Genomic DNA, 15,091 nt, shown 5'->3' on the forward strand with positions numbered 1-15,091 from the left:
ACACCAACGTCTCTGAGAAGTCGTAGTGGCAGTGACAGAGTCCAGGCAGTCAAAAGGGATATTCGATAGGGAAAAGGGGAGGAATTGAAGAAACAGAGAGAGGTGGCAAAGCTCCGAGAGGCCCCTGGGAGATGCTGTCCGAGTAATAAGAGGGCCGAGAACGACAACAAGAGGTGAGCAGGCGTACGGATTAATTATGTGGCTTGGATGCACGTCAACTTGGCACCACCGCCATGCTCGGTTGGAATGTAGGAGCAAACTAAGAGTAGTACGGATAATGTGAACAAGAAGCAAAAAGGAGTGGAAGACGCGTGAGACAGACAGCCCAGGGAAAGATCGGGACTCGGGTGAGAGAGATGGCAAGGAAGACTGAGAATGGAGCTTGCAGCGGAGGGGAATGGGAATGGCTGCAGCAGTAGCAGTGGCAGCAGGAGCAGCAGTAGCAGCGGGTGGGATAAGAGATGGCACGCCGTCAGTGTCGCAGACCGCCTCGCCCCGGCACAGAGAGCGAGCAAGCAAGCACAGCAAGCAGGCAGGCAGGCAGGCAAGCAATGGACAGAAAATCCCGCCAGCCAAAGGAGAGCAAGGTACTTTGTTCAGACACCTGCAAATAGCGTGTTGTGGTGTCTGGATTTACACAGTAATGGACATATCTGATGCGTGTGTTGAAGCCACCACCGCGGGTATTCTGTTTCTAACTTGAGGTGGTAGTGGTAGCTGTACATGGGAACTTGTGGTTTGGTGTGCTTTTGGCGGCAAAGCGAGGTACCTCACGGATAGCAGCTGGTCGTCTGAAGTATTCGGGCAGACCTACTGCGTATTCGTCCCAGATGCGTATGGTCTGCCGGTCGGGTGGCCGTTAGTGTCGCGGTTGCGCGCGGGTGCTTCGGATTGCGATCCCCAGCGGTGCCGTGCGGTGGATTCGCCAGGTTTTGGGAGCAGTGGGCAGCAGGGAAGGCAGCTGGAGCTGAAGCTGAAGCTGAAGCCCGAGGAAAGCTGGAAACGGCTGGAAACAGAAACCAGAAACCGCGGCAGAATGCTGCTTTGAGTCCCTCGACCAGGCACCCTCAATTTGTCTCTCACACTTGCACCACCACCCACTCACTCACTGCATCAGCATCTGTGGCCTGGCCAGTTGGGTGGTGTTGCTGTCGGTGTCTTCTGTCTGTACGCGCATCAGTATCAGTGTCTTGTTTCTCAGCTGCATTTGCATGCATTGCATCTCCCACCGCCATTCTGTTCTCTCTGTCTACCAGCATGTCCTTGTATGTCTATGAGCACCTAACTAACATCGAGCAAAGATGGCTGCTCGGACTCGTGCAAAAGCCCGATCAAAGTCTGTCGCCGCTGCTTGTTCAAACGCGCATCAAAGTACCGCAACCCGCACCTCCCTGCCCGCCCTCGGCTGCCCGTCCTGACCATCGACCAGCTGCTTATTTGTCCGTCCTATTAAACCGTGTCCTTAATTAGATGCTGCTCCCTGTTCAGCCCCGTCCTGTGCCCCCATCACGCCCCGTCGACGCTTCCATTCCCCTTCCGAAATCCTTCGCTATTTCCTCGTGCCTCTCTGCCTTTTCAACTCTTCCCTCGCGTTCGTCGACCTTCCTCTTGGGCTCTTCCCTGTATCCGTAGCCGTCCCGCTTCTCGGTCGCGTGCCAGTCCCCTCCGTTGGTTGGCTCTTCCCGGTTGGTGGCTCATCTCTCGACGTGTTATCGCGCATCTCGAAATACTTTGTACAAAATACCTCCTTAGTCGAGTTAGTCGGCCCGGTGCCCCCAACAAAGATAGTTCTTGACCACTCGAGGCCGGGGCCTGGCATCGCTTCAACCATTTACTAACCCCCGAATCCCGCGTCAATACTGTCCGAATCTCGATGGGGGTCCTCGACTTCTTGATCCACATGTCTTCAGGCGGCACCAAGACAGGTCAATGGCCTCGATCAAGGACCGGGTCAGAGCCCATGTCCAGATGTCGCAGACCTGGTTGAGAGCCCAGCTCCCCCTCATCTTCGCCTGTTCTTCACATGGATCGCTCATATTGCCGTCCATCCCCTGAGTTCCCGCCCCATCAACGGCTGTCACCCGATTCTCCCTTGCATCTTTCCAACATGGCCGGATGGTCAGCATCCAAACCTCACATGCGTTCATCAAATCACTCAACCACCCGGCGATATTCATTCGTCTCTCTCTCTCTCTCTGCCTCCCGGTAACGGGGATTCTCGCAAAAGTCCCGCCCTCCTCGGCCTCTCTCTCTCCATGTTCAAATTTCGTCCTACTTGTGGCTTTAGTCCCTCAATTTCAAAAGAGGCATGGCCCGGAGGAGGACTTGGCTTCCCCCCCTCTTCTCCCCCCCATCTCCACGAATCCAGTCCCCCGGCGACGCCCCTCGTCGGCTGCAACTGCACCTGCAGCGCCGCACAACATATTTATCCCACAGACGCCTTCCCCATCTGCTTGCCGTGCATCCGTCTCTGCCCTATCCGTACCACTGAGCAAGGGAGCGTCCACATGCCACACCCTGAGGTCTGGATGTGGTGGTGGACTGCGACTGGAGGCTCCTTTCGCCAAGCCCTCGCGGATGGCTTTGGATGCTTCCAAGCCTTCTCCCAAGAGTCTTGGTCGATCTCTAGGCGGACAGCTGGTATCTCACAACAGCAAGGGCCGAGAGAGGCGGCTCGTGCCATCTGAACCTCACCTCACCTCACCCTTAAGCACATCAGGGACCAGTCAGACAGTCGAGAATAAAATGCGACGTCTGGTCCTGCCAATTGGTTCCCATCTTGGCACGGGCGGGCCTCGTCATCAAAACACCCCATCCTGGCTCAGCTCTCTGCCAACTCGCCCGGTACAGACCCGTGAGCAGCTTTGTGGACTCATCCTGCTGCTCCCTGACGTTCCTTGTGCGCGTTCCCTCTGATCTGCGGGTGTTGCCCCAAAGTTTGCCCGGGGCAGCGCAGGGCGACGAACAGCAACCCAATGTAAACGACGTGGCGCGGCGGTGGTCAATCAGCAGCATCCTTTTGAGAGTTGAGACAGACTGGTGGGGGTTGCACACAAACACTGCCTACCTACCTAGGTAAGGTAGGTATCCAAAAGAAAGCTGAGGTAATCCGACGTATCGGACACGAAACCTTGGGAAGGCGCAAGTTGAACCGCGTACAGCAGGTACCTTCCCGTCACCTTCCCAAGGGGCACGGGCCGCCGGCGATGCCCCGGCGATCCAAGCTTCGCCGCTACGACTATTGGCGCCTACCTTACCTCGATGCATCCATTCCCTGATGGCTAAAATGCTGATTGCTGACTGCTGCCTCGCGGTGCTGTTCCAATTCCAACCCAAATCAAATCCATCCGACAATCACTCCTGAGCTCAGCCGAAATCATCCAATTCAATTGGACCCAACGCAGCCCAATACGGCGTGGCGGATGGGCTGGTGCTGATGCCGATGAGCAGCGAAATGAAACAAACCATCAAACTCGACGTCCATCCGAATCACGAAGGATCGGCCTTGTTTCTGCAGTCTGCAATGCCACTCACCGTCGACCTACCGCTCTGGTGTCTGGCGCTCACCTCGATCCATCCTCCCGTACGCGGTACGCGACGGCGCCAAACAGCCACGGTCGACCCGCCTCCGCTCCATGCTAGGTACCGAATTGCCAGCCATTTCGAGACAAACGAGACCCCCAACTTAATCAAGCCAAGCATTCCACGAGGCCTCCTACAAGGCAAAGCGAGACCCGTCATTCATTCCTCCTCTACGTGTAATCCAAGACCATCAGCCCTGTTATCCAATGCACATACCTGCCCGTCCACCACCACAGGGTGTGTCAGGCAGCGGCAGCGACAACCAGATCCAGAGTAATCCAAGGCCCCGTCTGGTGGTCCTTGTGGCTGTCGCCGGTTCAGCCCAGGGCTCCATTTATGACGCAAAACCTCACCAAACTTGATGGGGACCACGGCTGTCGAGACCACACAGCTGCGACGGGCAAGGGCCAAGCCTCCAAGCTTCGGCCGGATATCCGCCCCGTGGAGCTATGGACGCTCCCGAGCACCCCGACTCCGAACTATCTGGGCTGCCACAGTCTCCTCGTGCATTGGTTCATGGGCCCCGTTCCGCGGCGCACCCTTCTGGTTAACCGGCGCACCCCTTCGTGGCTAGAGTGTGGCTAGGCATGTGTGAAGTCTGCTACCATACTCGTGTAAGTCTTCCTCACTCTGCCCTCTGCTAGCTGCCCTGCCCTCCTCCTGCTAGCTAGCTAGCCCTCTACTAGCTAGCCCTCTTTCTACTTCTAAAGCCTCACTTATAGAAAGCAGAGCTAAAGGTAAGCCTAGCTAGCAGAGGGAAGCCCAGCCAGCAGAGGGTAGCCCAGCCAGCAGAGGGTAGCCCAGCCAGCAGAGGGCAAGCTAGCAGGAGGAAAGCAGGGCAGCCAGCAGAGGGCCAGCCAGCCAGCAGAAAGCAGGCTAGCAGAATAAGGGCAGGGACAGTATTTTCACAGTACAGCAGAAATATCGTGAGTTTCTAAGTAGCCAATCACTAGTGATTACCTCAGCGTCAAGCCACCGAAGGGTGCGCCGGTTAACCAGAAGGGTGCGCCGCGGAACGGGGCCCTTGGTTCATTGCTTTGCTCCATCATATTTCGTCTGAAGTATGATGCTTTGCTAACTTTCGCGCTTGGCGTGGGTCGAGGCCCCTTGTACCACCTCTGCCTCAGCGCTCCAACGTTGGCATGACTTTGATGAGGTCAAACTGCTCTAGTTTGCCGCTTGATCTAAGTCGCAGAACTCATACTTGGGCTACAAATGTTGGCAACCGGCTACGAAACATGACGTCTCGTGGACGGTCTTGGCTGTGCTGTTCTCGGTACCAAACGCTCCTTGATACGATGACTATCCAGCTGGCGCCCGCTCCAACGGTCAAACCAGCGGGAAACATTGTCAATACCATGAGTCAAACAACGGCCGCGTCGGCTCGTCCCGGTTTTGGTATGGCCAATCCAATCCCTTGGGATGATATCTGCGAATACGTGTTGAAACAACCTGGAGACTCGGTCAGCCATGTGTACAGCTTGACACGAGACACCCAAGGTGTTCTCTGAGTACAGTTGTGAGCCCTGCACATTGTCTCTCGTCACGACGCAGTCGACGATCGAGTCGCGATACCCCTTGGCCGAGTAATCTGGCACTAAGTGTGTCTAGCTGTGAGTGAGGTTGTAGGGATGTAGACATAACCGTGTGCACCCAAACATTGAGTGACCAAATTCCAAATCGACGCCACATTAGGCGCGAGTCCAAAGGAAAAGAGATGTAGGGTTCCTCTTCCCAGTGAGTTTACCCGATCTCGTCTTTGAGTCTCCCCAGACTTGAGATGCCAAGCATTTCATCCTTCTTCCGTCTTGACTCTGTTCCCATCGCCTTTTTGTATCTACCAGAACTTGCCAGAACTTTTCCGTGTCAACTGATGTCTCTCCCCTTGGGTCATGCCAAGGCGGTTCTGATTGTTGCGTAAACTTAGCTGGCTACAAACGTCAAAACGCACTGGCTTCTTTGATTGGCTTGCGAACGAAAGCTCGCGGAGTTCATAGTGCCGTCTGCGCGATCATCCTGTTGTAGATTGAACAACTCACTGAATCTGTCTTCCAACGTCCCTTCGCCCAGTACCGTCGTAAAGATGGCCGCAGCCGAGGTCGAGCTCTGGAGGCTTCTCTTGTGGCATGGCCAGGACCGTCACACGTCTCTACTTCCGGGTGTCGTGGGCTTGTCACTCTCAGTCACAGATGACGACGGAGCTAGTATTGAAGTGGAGGTTTTGTAGGAATTCATTTGCTGTGCAATTTTTATTTCTATTCGTCTCCGCATTAAATAAGTCATAACTTCACCAGGTATCGCAATAGATATCACCGGTGAGGAGCTGCGGTAGTTATGTCGCACGCAGTTAATGGAAACGTGAAAAGACAGCCCTTTAGGAGTTGTATCAGCATGTGAATACGATGGCAAAGTTGCTGACTCTGGGCCTTTCAGCTCCAGCTTCCCAGGTAAATGCATGATCTAGAGTTCTGGCGACGTAGAGCTCGGACAGCCCCCCTTTCGATTTGGGACTCCTTTTCGGAAGTGCACTCGGCCAGCACCTCGCTTCCTGGCTTTGCCTGGGTCGTCAGTTGCAGGTTACCTACGCTTACCATGCCGTGACAATGATATCTCCTCTTAGAGTCATTAGCGACTACAATTTGTCCGGGGGCATTAGATTAACATGATTGGCAAGTAGGCGTCGCCAAAATGTCAACATTCCATCACTAAGCAAGACTTCTGATGAAGAAGAACAAACACGTATGGGAAAAGCGTCAGGTCTGTGATACTAACGTTTAATCCAGGAATCTTTGCACCGAGGTTCAGATCATGATTAGAAAAAACACCATTCCCAAAAAAGAAACAAATGAAAACGGGAAGGCTGCAAAAAAGAGTTTCAAATGTCGAAAGAATCCGCTTGAACCCTTAAACTCCAACGATCAGATAATGGCTCACCAGGGCGCTGCGATTGCGCTGACCTGACCACCGGGCCATTTTGTTCTTCTCGCCGGTTGAGGGCAAAGAAGCAGGAGCATAATTGTATAGGCTGCCACCTGAGGCTAACACAAAGCCCAGCAACGGGAAAGAGATATCGACAAGCACCTGCCTCAACAATAGGTACCAGCCGTCAAAGTCACTTCAATATTCTCACGACTGGTGTGTTCAACACAACATAGATACTGACAACTGTCTGAAACTTTGTACAAGAAGCATCTCCAAGATACGCATGAACAATCCTCGACTTTCACCATTCTCACCATTCAGTTATCACCTCCTACCTCCTACATAGCCATCCTCTTCTTCATGCTGACCCTCCTCTTGGCCATCTGCTTGACGCTCTCCGCATAATCGTTCGTGCCGTTGTTGGGGTCCGCATCGGTAGCCTTGTCCTTGCACTTGGAGCCTGCCTTGGCCTTGCCGTTCGGCCCGTCGACGGCCTGCCACTTCCTCTTCTCCGTCAGCGCGGTGACCATGGTCTGGGCCGCCTCCTCGAGCCAGCCGTTGATAAAGTCGCCGTGGAAGCAGTGGCTCGGCCCGCACGCCAGCTCCAGGGGCGGCGCGCCCTTCCAGCCGTCGGGGATGGCCTTCTTGGTGTCGTAGCGGATGCTGAAGCGCAGCTGGGGCATGCGCTTCATGCCGTCGGCGCAGGTGCCCTTGTTCGAGTACGCGCTCTTGAGCGTGGTCGTGTCGACGCAGTCCGGGAACCAGAGGACCGACTGGAGCGAGGTGGAGCAGGTGCTCTGCGGGAAGTCCGAGTTCTTCTTGCCGCCGGCGTCGAAGTCCTGGTTCTGGCAGAGCCAGGCGACGTCGGAGCCTTCGATGAGATCGTCCACCGTCTTGGCCTGAGCGTTGCCGGCGACGACGTTGAAGTTGGGCGGGATCGCGACCTCAGCCGGGTCCTTGTCGAAGTTGTAGTATGCCGTGAAGGCGACGGGCTCGATGGGGGTGCGCTTGTCGCCCTCGACGTGGTAGAGAGTCGGGATCCCTGTTTTTGGTGTAAGTGGCCGTTCTTCGAGTTTCGTTCGAGCGCAGCTCATGAGAAGGAGACGCTTACAGTAAACGGACAGGTCGTTGGGGTTCTCGGCAGTGGCGCAGCCCTGTTGGAGTTCCGCCGTAGTGCTCAGGTTGACGTTCACGGCATCGCTGCCGAAGAAGCTGTGCATGTGGCTCTTGTACTGGCCCGGGATGACGATAGGGTCGATATTCTTGCGCATGAAGAAGTCGACCTTTGTGTTCGTAAAGGCGCTCGCCAGGCCGGCGGTGGCCAGGAGGAGGGATGATGAGTGGTACATCTTTGACTTTGGTAAGTTGTAACGAGTGACGGGTCTTGTTCAGGAAACGAAGGTGAAGACCACGAAGAAGAAGAAGTAGAAAAAAGCTGCTACGTTCCTCTCCAGCGGACGTAGGTTGCTAAATTTGAATGGGATGGCGAAAGAAAGTTAACGACGAAACAGGCATGACAGGATGAACGATACGTGTGGCTTTAAATGTGAGTCTATCTGACTTTGACATCTCGTAGGAGGTTGATGATCTGTACATCCCTGTCTTGACAGGTGGGTTGGTTAGGGCGTTCCCAGCAGGGCGCTTCCCCAATGGAGAAGGGAAGGCATTCAGGTGGTCTTGGCGTTGTTTGAAGCATATCGTTATTAACCGCTGTCGTTCCCCACGTTTTAATGTACATCAGATGCCCCTCTGTCGCCGTTAGATTTGACAGAGCCCCCCTTGAGGCTGAGAACACCGGCAGCAGCTGCCTTCTTCACATAAGCGTAAACCCCGAGGTGGACAAGAGAGGGCAGAGTGCCCATGCAAGTCGACCGCATTGGGAAACCTATTCGGGGATATTGGATCTTGGGATTTCGGAGTGGCTCCCGATTAGATCTCTGCCCAGATCCCAAGAGATTTTACAACACCCCCGTCCCTGGTCCTGATCCTGCGTTTTTATATTGTTTCCCCTGAAACCTGGGACTTTGCATTGCCATCCAACAGAACTGCGGTTTTTTTTTTTTTTTCGTTTTTGAAGAAACGTCAGAGACGGGACGAACTCATCGACACCTTGTTCGTTGTGGAGCGGTACGATGATCATTCCCACATTTTCCCACTCAAAATTGTTGGCGGCCGTTTGCTGTCAACTGCGAGCTGAAACAAAGGGGCAGCGTGGGAGCCCGTACGGGCGGCGTACCCGGGTCGCGATCTAATCTGTGTGAGGTAAACCGATTCTTGGCTGGCAGAATACGAACCCGAGGCCGGCGCCTAGGTGGATGAGCGGCAAAGACTTTTCTCCCTCCGCGGATGCCATTGACAGAATTGGGGGCCAGCCCTTAGGAACGGGGTTCCCTGGAAAATGGCAAAGTGTAAAGTAAAGGTATGAGTAGAAATCATGCAATCCAGGGGCTGGGTAAAACTTAGATATTTCATACACCTGCTAGTCACAATTCACAGTTGGATACTGGTATTGAAGTAAGGTGTAACAGTAAGCAATTTTTTCTTTCCTCTAACCTAGATCTGTTTGACCATCTTCTGGTTTAATATCTTCTGATTTAATGTCCGACCTGTCCCAACCAAGCGCCAGCCCAACCGAATCCCATTAAATCGCTCGCTATGCATTCCCTCGTATACATGAACACCTATTAAATTCCCAAAGCCGAAAGAAGACTGCCACTCTAGGCCAAGACTGGAGCGACCATGGTCTTCTCGATGCTGGGAGACATGACGCTGAAGACGTTGGGCCACAGGAACATCTTCTCCTCCGCAGGCGACATGGCGACCATGCGAGGGATGGCAGACTTGCTGGACATGCGGCGCCACATGTTGGCACGGGGGTTGAAGGCCGCGGGCATGCCCTTGCCGCCAGTCTTCTTCTCGTCCTCCTCCCTGATTCGCTCAATCTCCTTCTGGATGTCGGCGAAGGTGTCAAAGGGAATGTAGGAGATGTCGTTCTCGACGCAGTACTCCTCCAATCTCAGACCCCTGCGGGCGAAAAGGACGTCAGCCTGGCGCGCGGCGGGCAAGTCCGAGACACCGTCGCCGATGAAGACGATGAGGGGGATGCTGCCGTCTTCACACTCCATCTCGGCATCCTTGCGGGCAACTCCCATAGAGAGAGCCTTATCGTGGCCGAGCTCGTTGTCGTGAAGCCAGATTGGCTTCCAGGCGGTACCGTCCTCAGTAATCTCGGCCTCGTTGGCGACGATGTCGATGTGAGCAGACTCCTCCTCGCCCAGGAATGTGTCAAGAACCCTTCTCAGGATGGGCTTGAGTCCGGCGGAGATGACGTTGAAGGGGATGGAGTTGCTGATGCAGAACTTGTGGAACTCTTGGAAGGCAGGGTCGATCTCAAGGGTCTTCTCCATCACCTCGAAGCCATCGTCGAAGGGGACGTTGAGAGAACCCCACATCTCTTCGGAGACATCGCGAAACGACCGTTCGCCGTTCTTGATCTGCTCGTCAAGGACCTCGCGCTGCTTGGAGCCGCAGCCATGGTTGTCGAAGAGGATGTGGCCAGTGTCCTGCATGAAGATGGTTCCATCAAAGTCTAGATCGCTGTTAGCGGCGTGGCGAAGACCCACGTTGGGGTTGTCGATCGTTCGTACCTGAGAAGCAGATGATCTTGCGCTTCTTGTTCTCAGTGAGAGGAAGACCGCCGTTGGCAACGACCATGGCTTCGGGGGGAGTGAGTGCGATAGGCATGTTGGCGGTGGTGTATAACTGTGTATGATAGGTTTGATGCGTGTAAGTCGACAGTGATTTTTCGTCTTCAGGCTTTATAGTCTCGTGTTTTCAAAGGAGTCGAATGCTAACGAATAAAGTTGTCACGAACAGGTTTCAACGGGATGGTGTCCGACTTTATAGAAGTCAATGCCCACACGATGTCGCCGAACTCTCGACCGACCCGCGAGCGGTAGCGGCGATAAAGCGCGCACAGCCCATCCACCCTCCACGATGACGGGCTAAGAGTAGATTCCACCATCGTGTTCCCCCGCGGACACGGTGGGCACGTCACGGCGCGCCATGCTGCATGAGGACAACGAGCATGGGCGGCCTGGCGAAGAGAAAGCCAGGCCAGAAGCCGCTTCCGGGATGCTAAAGAGAATTGGCACGCCGTCGCGGACGGCGGCGCAACGGGCGTACCGCAGACTGGGCATGCTACTACGATGACGGCGTCTTACAGGGCCCGTAGCATCTGGCTTTCTTTTTGATTTTTTCCAAACCATGCCAAATCGGGGGCTTTAGCGCGGCGATGGCTGACTGGGATGACTGGAAGACTCTGGTCTTTTGTCGGTGGATGAACGGGAGCGCAGCCACGCTTCCACTATCACGGGAAGCGGCCGGCAGTGTTCCTGACAAATCGGCCGGGTCGATGAAGTGGCAGACTGCCACTCGGACGAGAGCCTCCAGCCCTCTCAGCCTCTCTCTTCCCACTCGCCGAGTTTCGCAGAGCCGCTGCTGATCGGCAGGCCGTTCCCTCCCATGTCGCCCCCGGGAACAGGAATGGACGTGTTCTCGACCTACTTTCTGTTTTCCTACAGATAAGCATCAGAGACAAGCGAAAAGACAAAACTGTTTCCGATCCGGTACGCAGCTAGTCGCTGGTGCAGAATTTCGATACTTCGGACAGCGGCCCCTCCGTCTCTCTCTACAGGGGATCGGGAGGCGAGGTGATACATCCGTCCGAAAGTCGAGCGAACAGAACATTCCAGCCCCGGCGAACAGCCAAGCCCCCGGCCGCATCCAAACTGCGCTGAACCATCGACATGGGGCTGACGACACAATGTTGCCGAGGGCGGTAGGTATTTCCAGCCCCCTGCTTGAGTTGGCTGAGTGAGCGAAAAGCAAGAGGAAGGATTGGATTGCAAAAGTCAAACGAACATTGATGCCGGTAGCAATGTGCATGTAGTGTAGCCCTCGGGAGCCTGGTCGTCCATGATGCGCACAACAGTCAAGGCACTAACACTTTGAAAATTTACCCATGATTTCCCACACCGGAAAGGCGCTTTGAGCATGTGCCTTTTGGTTGGACAGCGGGGAATCGCAGAAATCAAAGACTCGAAGCTATGATGTCATTCTGTCCTTGGTGGGGCTTTTTCACTCCTACCTTTGCCTGCATCGTGCTGCAGTTCGCCTGTACTCAACCTCCTCCACGAAGCAGAACACTAGCTAGGTTACTCCGCTGTCTCTGCAGGCTGGACTGCGTTGTCAGCATCTTCGTTCTGCACTCCAGCCTGTCTAGACACAGTCCGTGGAGTCCTGCATATGCATTGTGAAAGGGGCTTGAGGACCAGATCGAAACAAGCGAGGTCGGGGATGCTGGGGCGGCAGGGAGAACTTCTGTCGAATCGTCGAATCCTAGACTCCATCCCATCTGCAGTGGGCCGCGCTTCCAATTCACCCGGCCTACCTACGGCTAGGTCTGCAGAGAGCCCGTCTCGAAAATGCAACTGCAACTGCAACTCCATGCGCAGCACCCTCCAACTGTTAGATTCCGTGCCGCCATGGCGGTGAGGCACAACATGCCTGTCGTGTCGTGGTGCCTTGGCCACCTCCGCTCACCATCGTGAGGGGTCCTTACCGTTACCTTCACCTGCGTCCACTCCTCATTTGGCTTCATGTTCAGTCTTGGTTATGAATGGCAACTTGCACTGGGCGATGACGACAGAGGCTGCTTAAACCTCTTCGAAATCAGCATGTGCTCGACAGTGTTCCGAAAATTATCCAATCTCCTCACGATGTGACGGAGCATCATCACTCATCGCTGGACTTGCGTTCACTATGCCCTTGGCATCGAGAAGAGATACCGGGCACCGAATGTCTTCGGACGTCTCTCCACAGCACTAACAACCAGCCAGTCAGACGGAATATCGTATTGTGCGATGCAAAAAGATAGTGGCGAATTCACAGTTCCCTTTGTCGCCCTAGCTCGCACCCACCGGAAATTCCACTCCGCGGGGGAAAACATTAGACCACAAAGCCCCGTCTGAGAGTACTGCAGGTAAGACCTAGCCAACCACTCTCACAACTCTTGACGGTTGCCAGAAGCCTAAGCCCTGCTTGCCCTGACTCAGGAGGAAGAGGCCACGCAGAGAGCGCTTGGTACTAGTGAGGAAATGGAAGGCCATGATGTCAATCATCCTCCTACAAGACGCCGGGCCGTCACTTCGGGCGGCTTCGGTAGACCCGACCTTCACAAGCCGGCCGCGCTACCATGCCCGGGGCCAGACCATGCACTCTTCGGGGCCAACAGTTGTCCAGACCAGAACGACAAACATCGGCCCCTTCGAGGCCTGCCGATCACTGGCGGGTCGCGCGCCTCTAGCCGAGAGCGAATTTTGGAATACCGAGTAGAACGGGATGGGTATGTTCAAGCGGAAAGTAGTAATTCGGGTGGTCTCGTTGCGCTTTTCCGAGCCGATGTATCCATTTGAGTTCCTCTAAACCGTACGCCTAACATTATGCCTCATCAGCAGTACATCAAACCACAGCCTATGCTGACACCTTGGCGCTGTACTTGGTTGCCGCCTTGTCGAACAACGCGCTCTTTTCCTCCAAATCCACAAGGAACTGGTGCTGGGGATCCGCTGCCTTGAGCTTCCTGTGTTCTAGTGGTTAGCAACTCGGCCTCATTGCCTCGGACAGGGGCGGCACTTACTCCGTGAACTCCTTGGGATCTTTGCCAGAGATCACTGTCAACACAAGCAGGTTGGCAATGGCCTCGGCGTAGTTGGGGTTCTTCGAGACAGCCTGGTCCAGGGCAGACTGTGCCTCCTCTGCACGTCCCAGGTGCAGCTCAGCAACAGCCTGGGACACCAGCGTCGCGATCGAAGATGTTGCTGGCGCCTGCGCAAGCTCCTCGAACACGTAGAAAGCCTGTTGGTACTTGTCTCCGCCCTATCACATCTTAGCACAGTATCTCCGTTTGAGGTATGGATATCGTACCTGTCGCAGACCAACCCACGACTCAGCCAGGTTAACCAGCAAGCTATCCTGGGCCCATCTCCTGGCGGCGGTGACCTCCTTCAGGGCGAGGTCGTTTCGGTTCTGCTGGAGGTGGATCTGGACAATCAAAGCAACGGCGTCAACTGCATAACATAGGTTAGCTGGAGTCAACCTAAGCCATGCATTCATAACTTACGGCTGCCCTGGTGCTGCGACAACAGCGCAAGAGCCTCCTCTGACTTTCCTGCCGCCTGCAAGACGGTACCTCCAACAATCTGGACTGTGACATTCTCTCCCTCGGACGCGGCGAGCTTCTCGATCGTCTTCACTGCAGACTCCGTCTTTCCCAATGCACTCTCGGCCAGAGCACCAATTGCAACCAGCTCGGGCTCCTTCTCTCCCTGGACGTCGGCGATGACATCTTCGGCTTGGCCCAGAGCAACGCGGGCGCGGAGGACTAGGACTCGGGCAGGAAGCTCATTCTCGGGAGAAAGGGCGGAGGTATCGTAGTCGATGACCTCTTGGTATTGACCCTGATGGAAATGGTTGTGGATGTTGATCAGTTCGCCTTCGGCAGAGTAGGGGTCCATGTTGGCGGTTGTGTTGAGGTCGGATGCTCGTCGTTGATGTCGAACGCCAAATGCTAGACAGCTGCGATGTGTTCCCCTTGGCTACTCACTGATGTGGGGGACTTTCGAGCAACGTGGAACCCTGAGAAGGCACGGAGGATGCCGCTGCTGGGATGGTGGGTCCTGTGTATGGTCCGTGCACCGCAATGCTGAGCTTAGGAAAGAGCGATGCCAACAACAATACCATTGATTCAAACACCACGACGACCCACGATCTTTCTGCAGCATTTCAACATGACACCCCCGTTCATGACCTTTCCCGGAATTCAACGCTGGAATATCCTCCATTGCCCCCAAATCAAGCACTAGAATGCGATTCGTGATGTCCTCCTATCTCGGGCTTGCAATGTCACTCGGTCAAGTGGCCTAATGTTGAAGACCATGAATATTTGTTGCTTATATCAATGCTGCCGGTCTTTTATGAAGACTTCAGGCGCAGGTCTGGGCCATTATGAACGGAGTTCTCACCACCTGGTAGAAGGATGCTTGAAGGCTGGGTTTTACAATCCCTACTGATCAGTCTTCCAAGTTGAATAGCTCATTACAACTTGCCAAAACCCATTTGAAAAGCTCTTTGGCTTGATCTTCAGTTGTCCACATGACCAGGCTTTCTATCAGGTTTGCCTTGCTGAGATCATAGCATCCCTCCCTAGCCTCCTCTTAGTTCTCAAAGGTAGATCCAGTAGTTGCCAATCATGAGCCCCCTTAGTATCCGTCTGCTGAGTGGTCTAGTGCAGATATCTTTCAAAGTTGAAAGGTGAGTTGCATGGGAAGGTGCTCCTTCTTGCGCCTACTCCTTCTGGCTTTCACATTTTCTCACGCCCATCTTTGGAGAAACCACAACAACAAAAGCCACTCTTGATTTTCACAAGCCCATCTCTCCTAAGGGTTGTGAAAATCCACTCACGCCCCTTGGTTTGCCGCAAATTTCCCTCTTCTCATCCTCATCATTGCCATTACAATTATCAAGC

At 54.6% G+C, this 15,091-nt stretch overlaps 3 protein-coding genes across 3 annotated transcripts; all 3 read right to left on the reverse strand.

Annotated features, from left to right (window-relative positions):
• Positions 1 to 6,842: 6,842 nt before the first annotated feature.
• CGCS363_v012927 (uncharacterized protein) lies at positions 6,843 to 7,853 on the reverse strand (the record flags this gene model as incomplete). The annotated part of the gene is made up of 2 exons (XM_036644776.1): positions 6,843 to 7,546; positions 7,616 to 7,853. The coding sequence occupies 2 exons, from the start codon at positions 7,851 to 7,853 to the stop codon at positions 6,843 to 6,845; spliced, it is 942 nt and encodes a 313-aa protein (XP_036489776.1).
• A 1,368-nt stretch (positions 7,854 to 9,221) lies between these two features.
• Positions 9,222 to 10,248, reverse strand: ptf1-0 (Pdp3-interacting factor 1; the record flags this gene model as incomplete). The annotated part of the gene is made up of 2 exons (XM_036644777.1): positions 9,222 to 10,093; positions 10,152 to 10,248. 2 exons carry the CDS (start codon positions 10,246 to 10,248, stop codon positions 9,222 to 9,224), a joined length of 969 nt encoding a protein of 322 aa, XP_036489770.1.
• A 2,790-nt stretch (positions 10,249 to 13,038) lies between these two features.
• Positions 13,039 to 14,081, reverse strand: CGCS363_v012929 (Coatomer subunit epsilon-1; the record flags this gene model as incomplete). Its single annotated transcript, XM_036644778.1, has 4 exons — positions 13,039 to 13,147; positions 13,205 to 13,443; positions 13,492 to 13,634; positions 13,688 to 14,081. The coding sequence occupies 4 exons, from the start codon at positions 14,079 to 14,081 to the stop codon at positions 13,039 to 13,041; spliced, it is 885 nt and encodes a 294-aa protein (XP_036489771.1).
• Between the last annotated feature and the right edge of the window lie 1,010 nt (positions 14,082 to 15,091).

The sequence above is a fragment of the Colletotrichum siamense genome (genome assembly GCF_013390195.1).
Source record: "Colletotrichum siamense strain Cg363 chromosome Unknown KSG_Cg363_contig09, whole genome shotgun sequence".
In the NCBI taxonomy this organism is placed as follows: Eukaryota; Fungi; Ascomycota; class Sordariomycetes; order Glomerellales; family Glomerellaceae; genus Colletotrichum; species Colletotrichum siamense.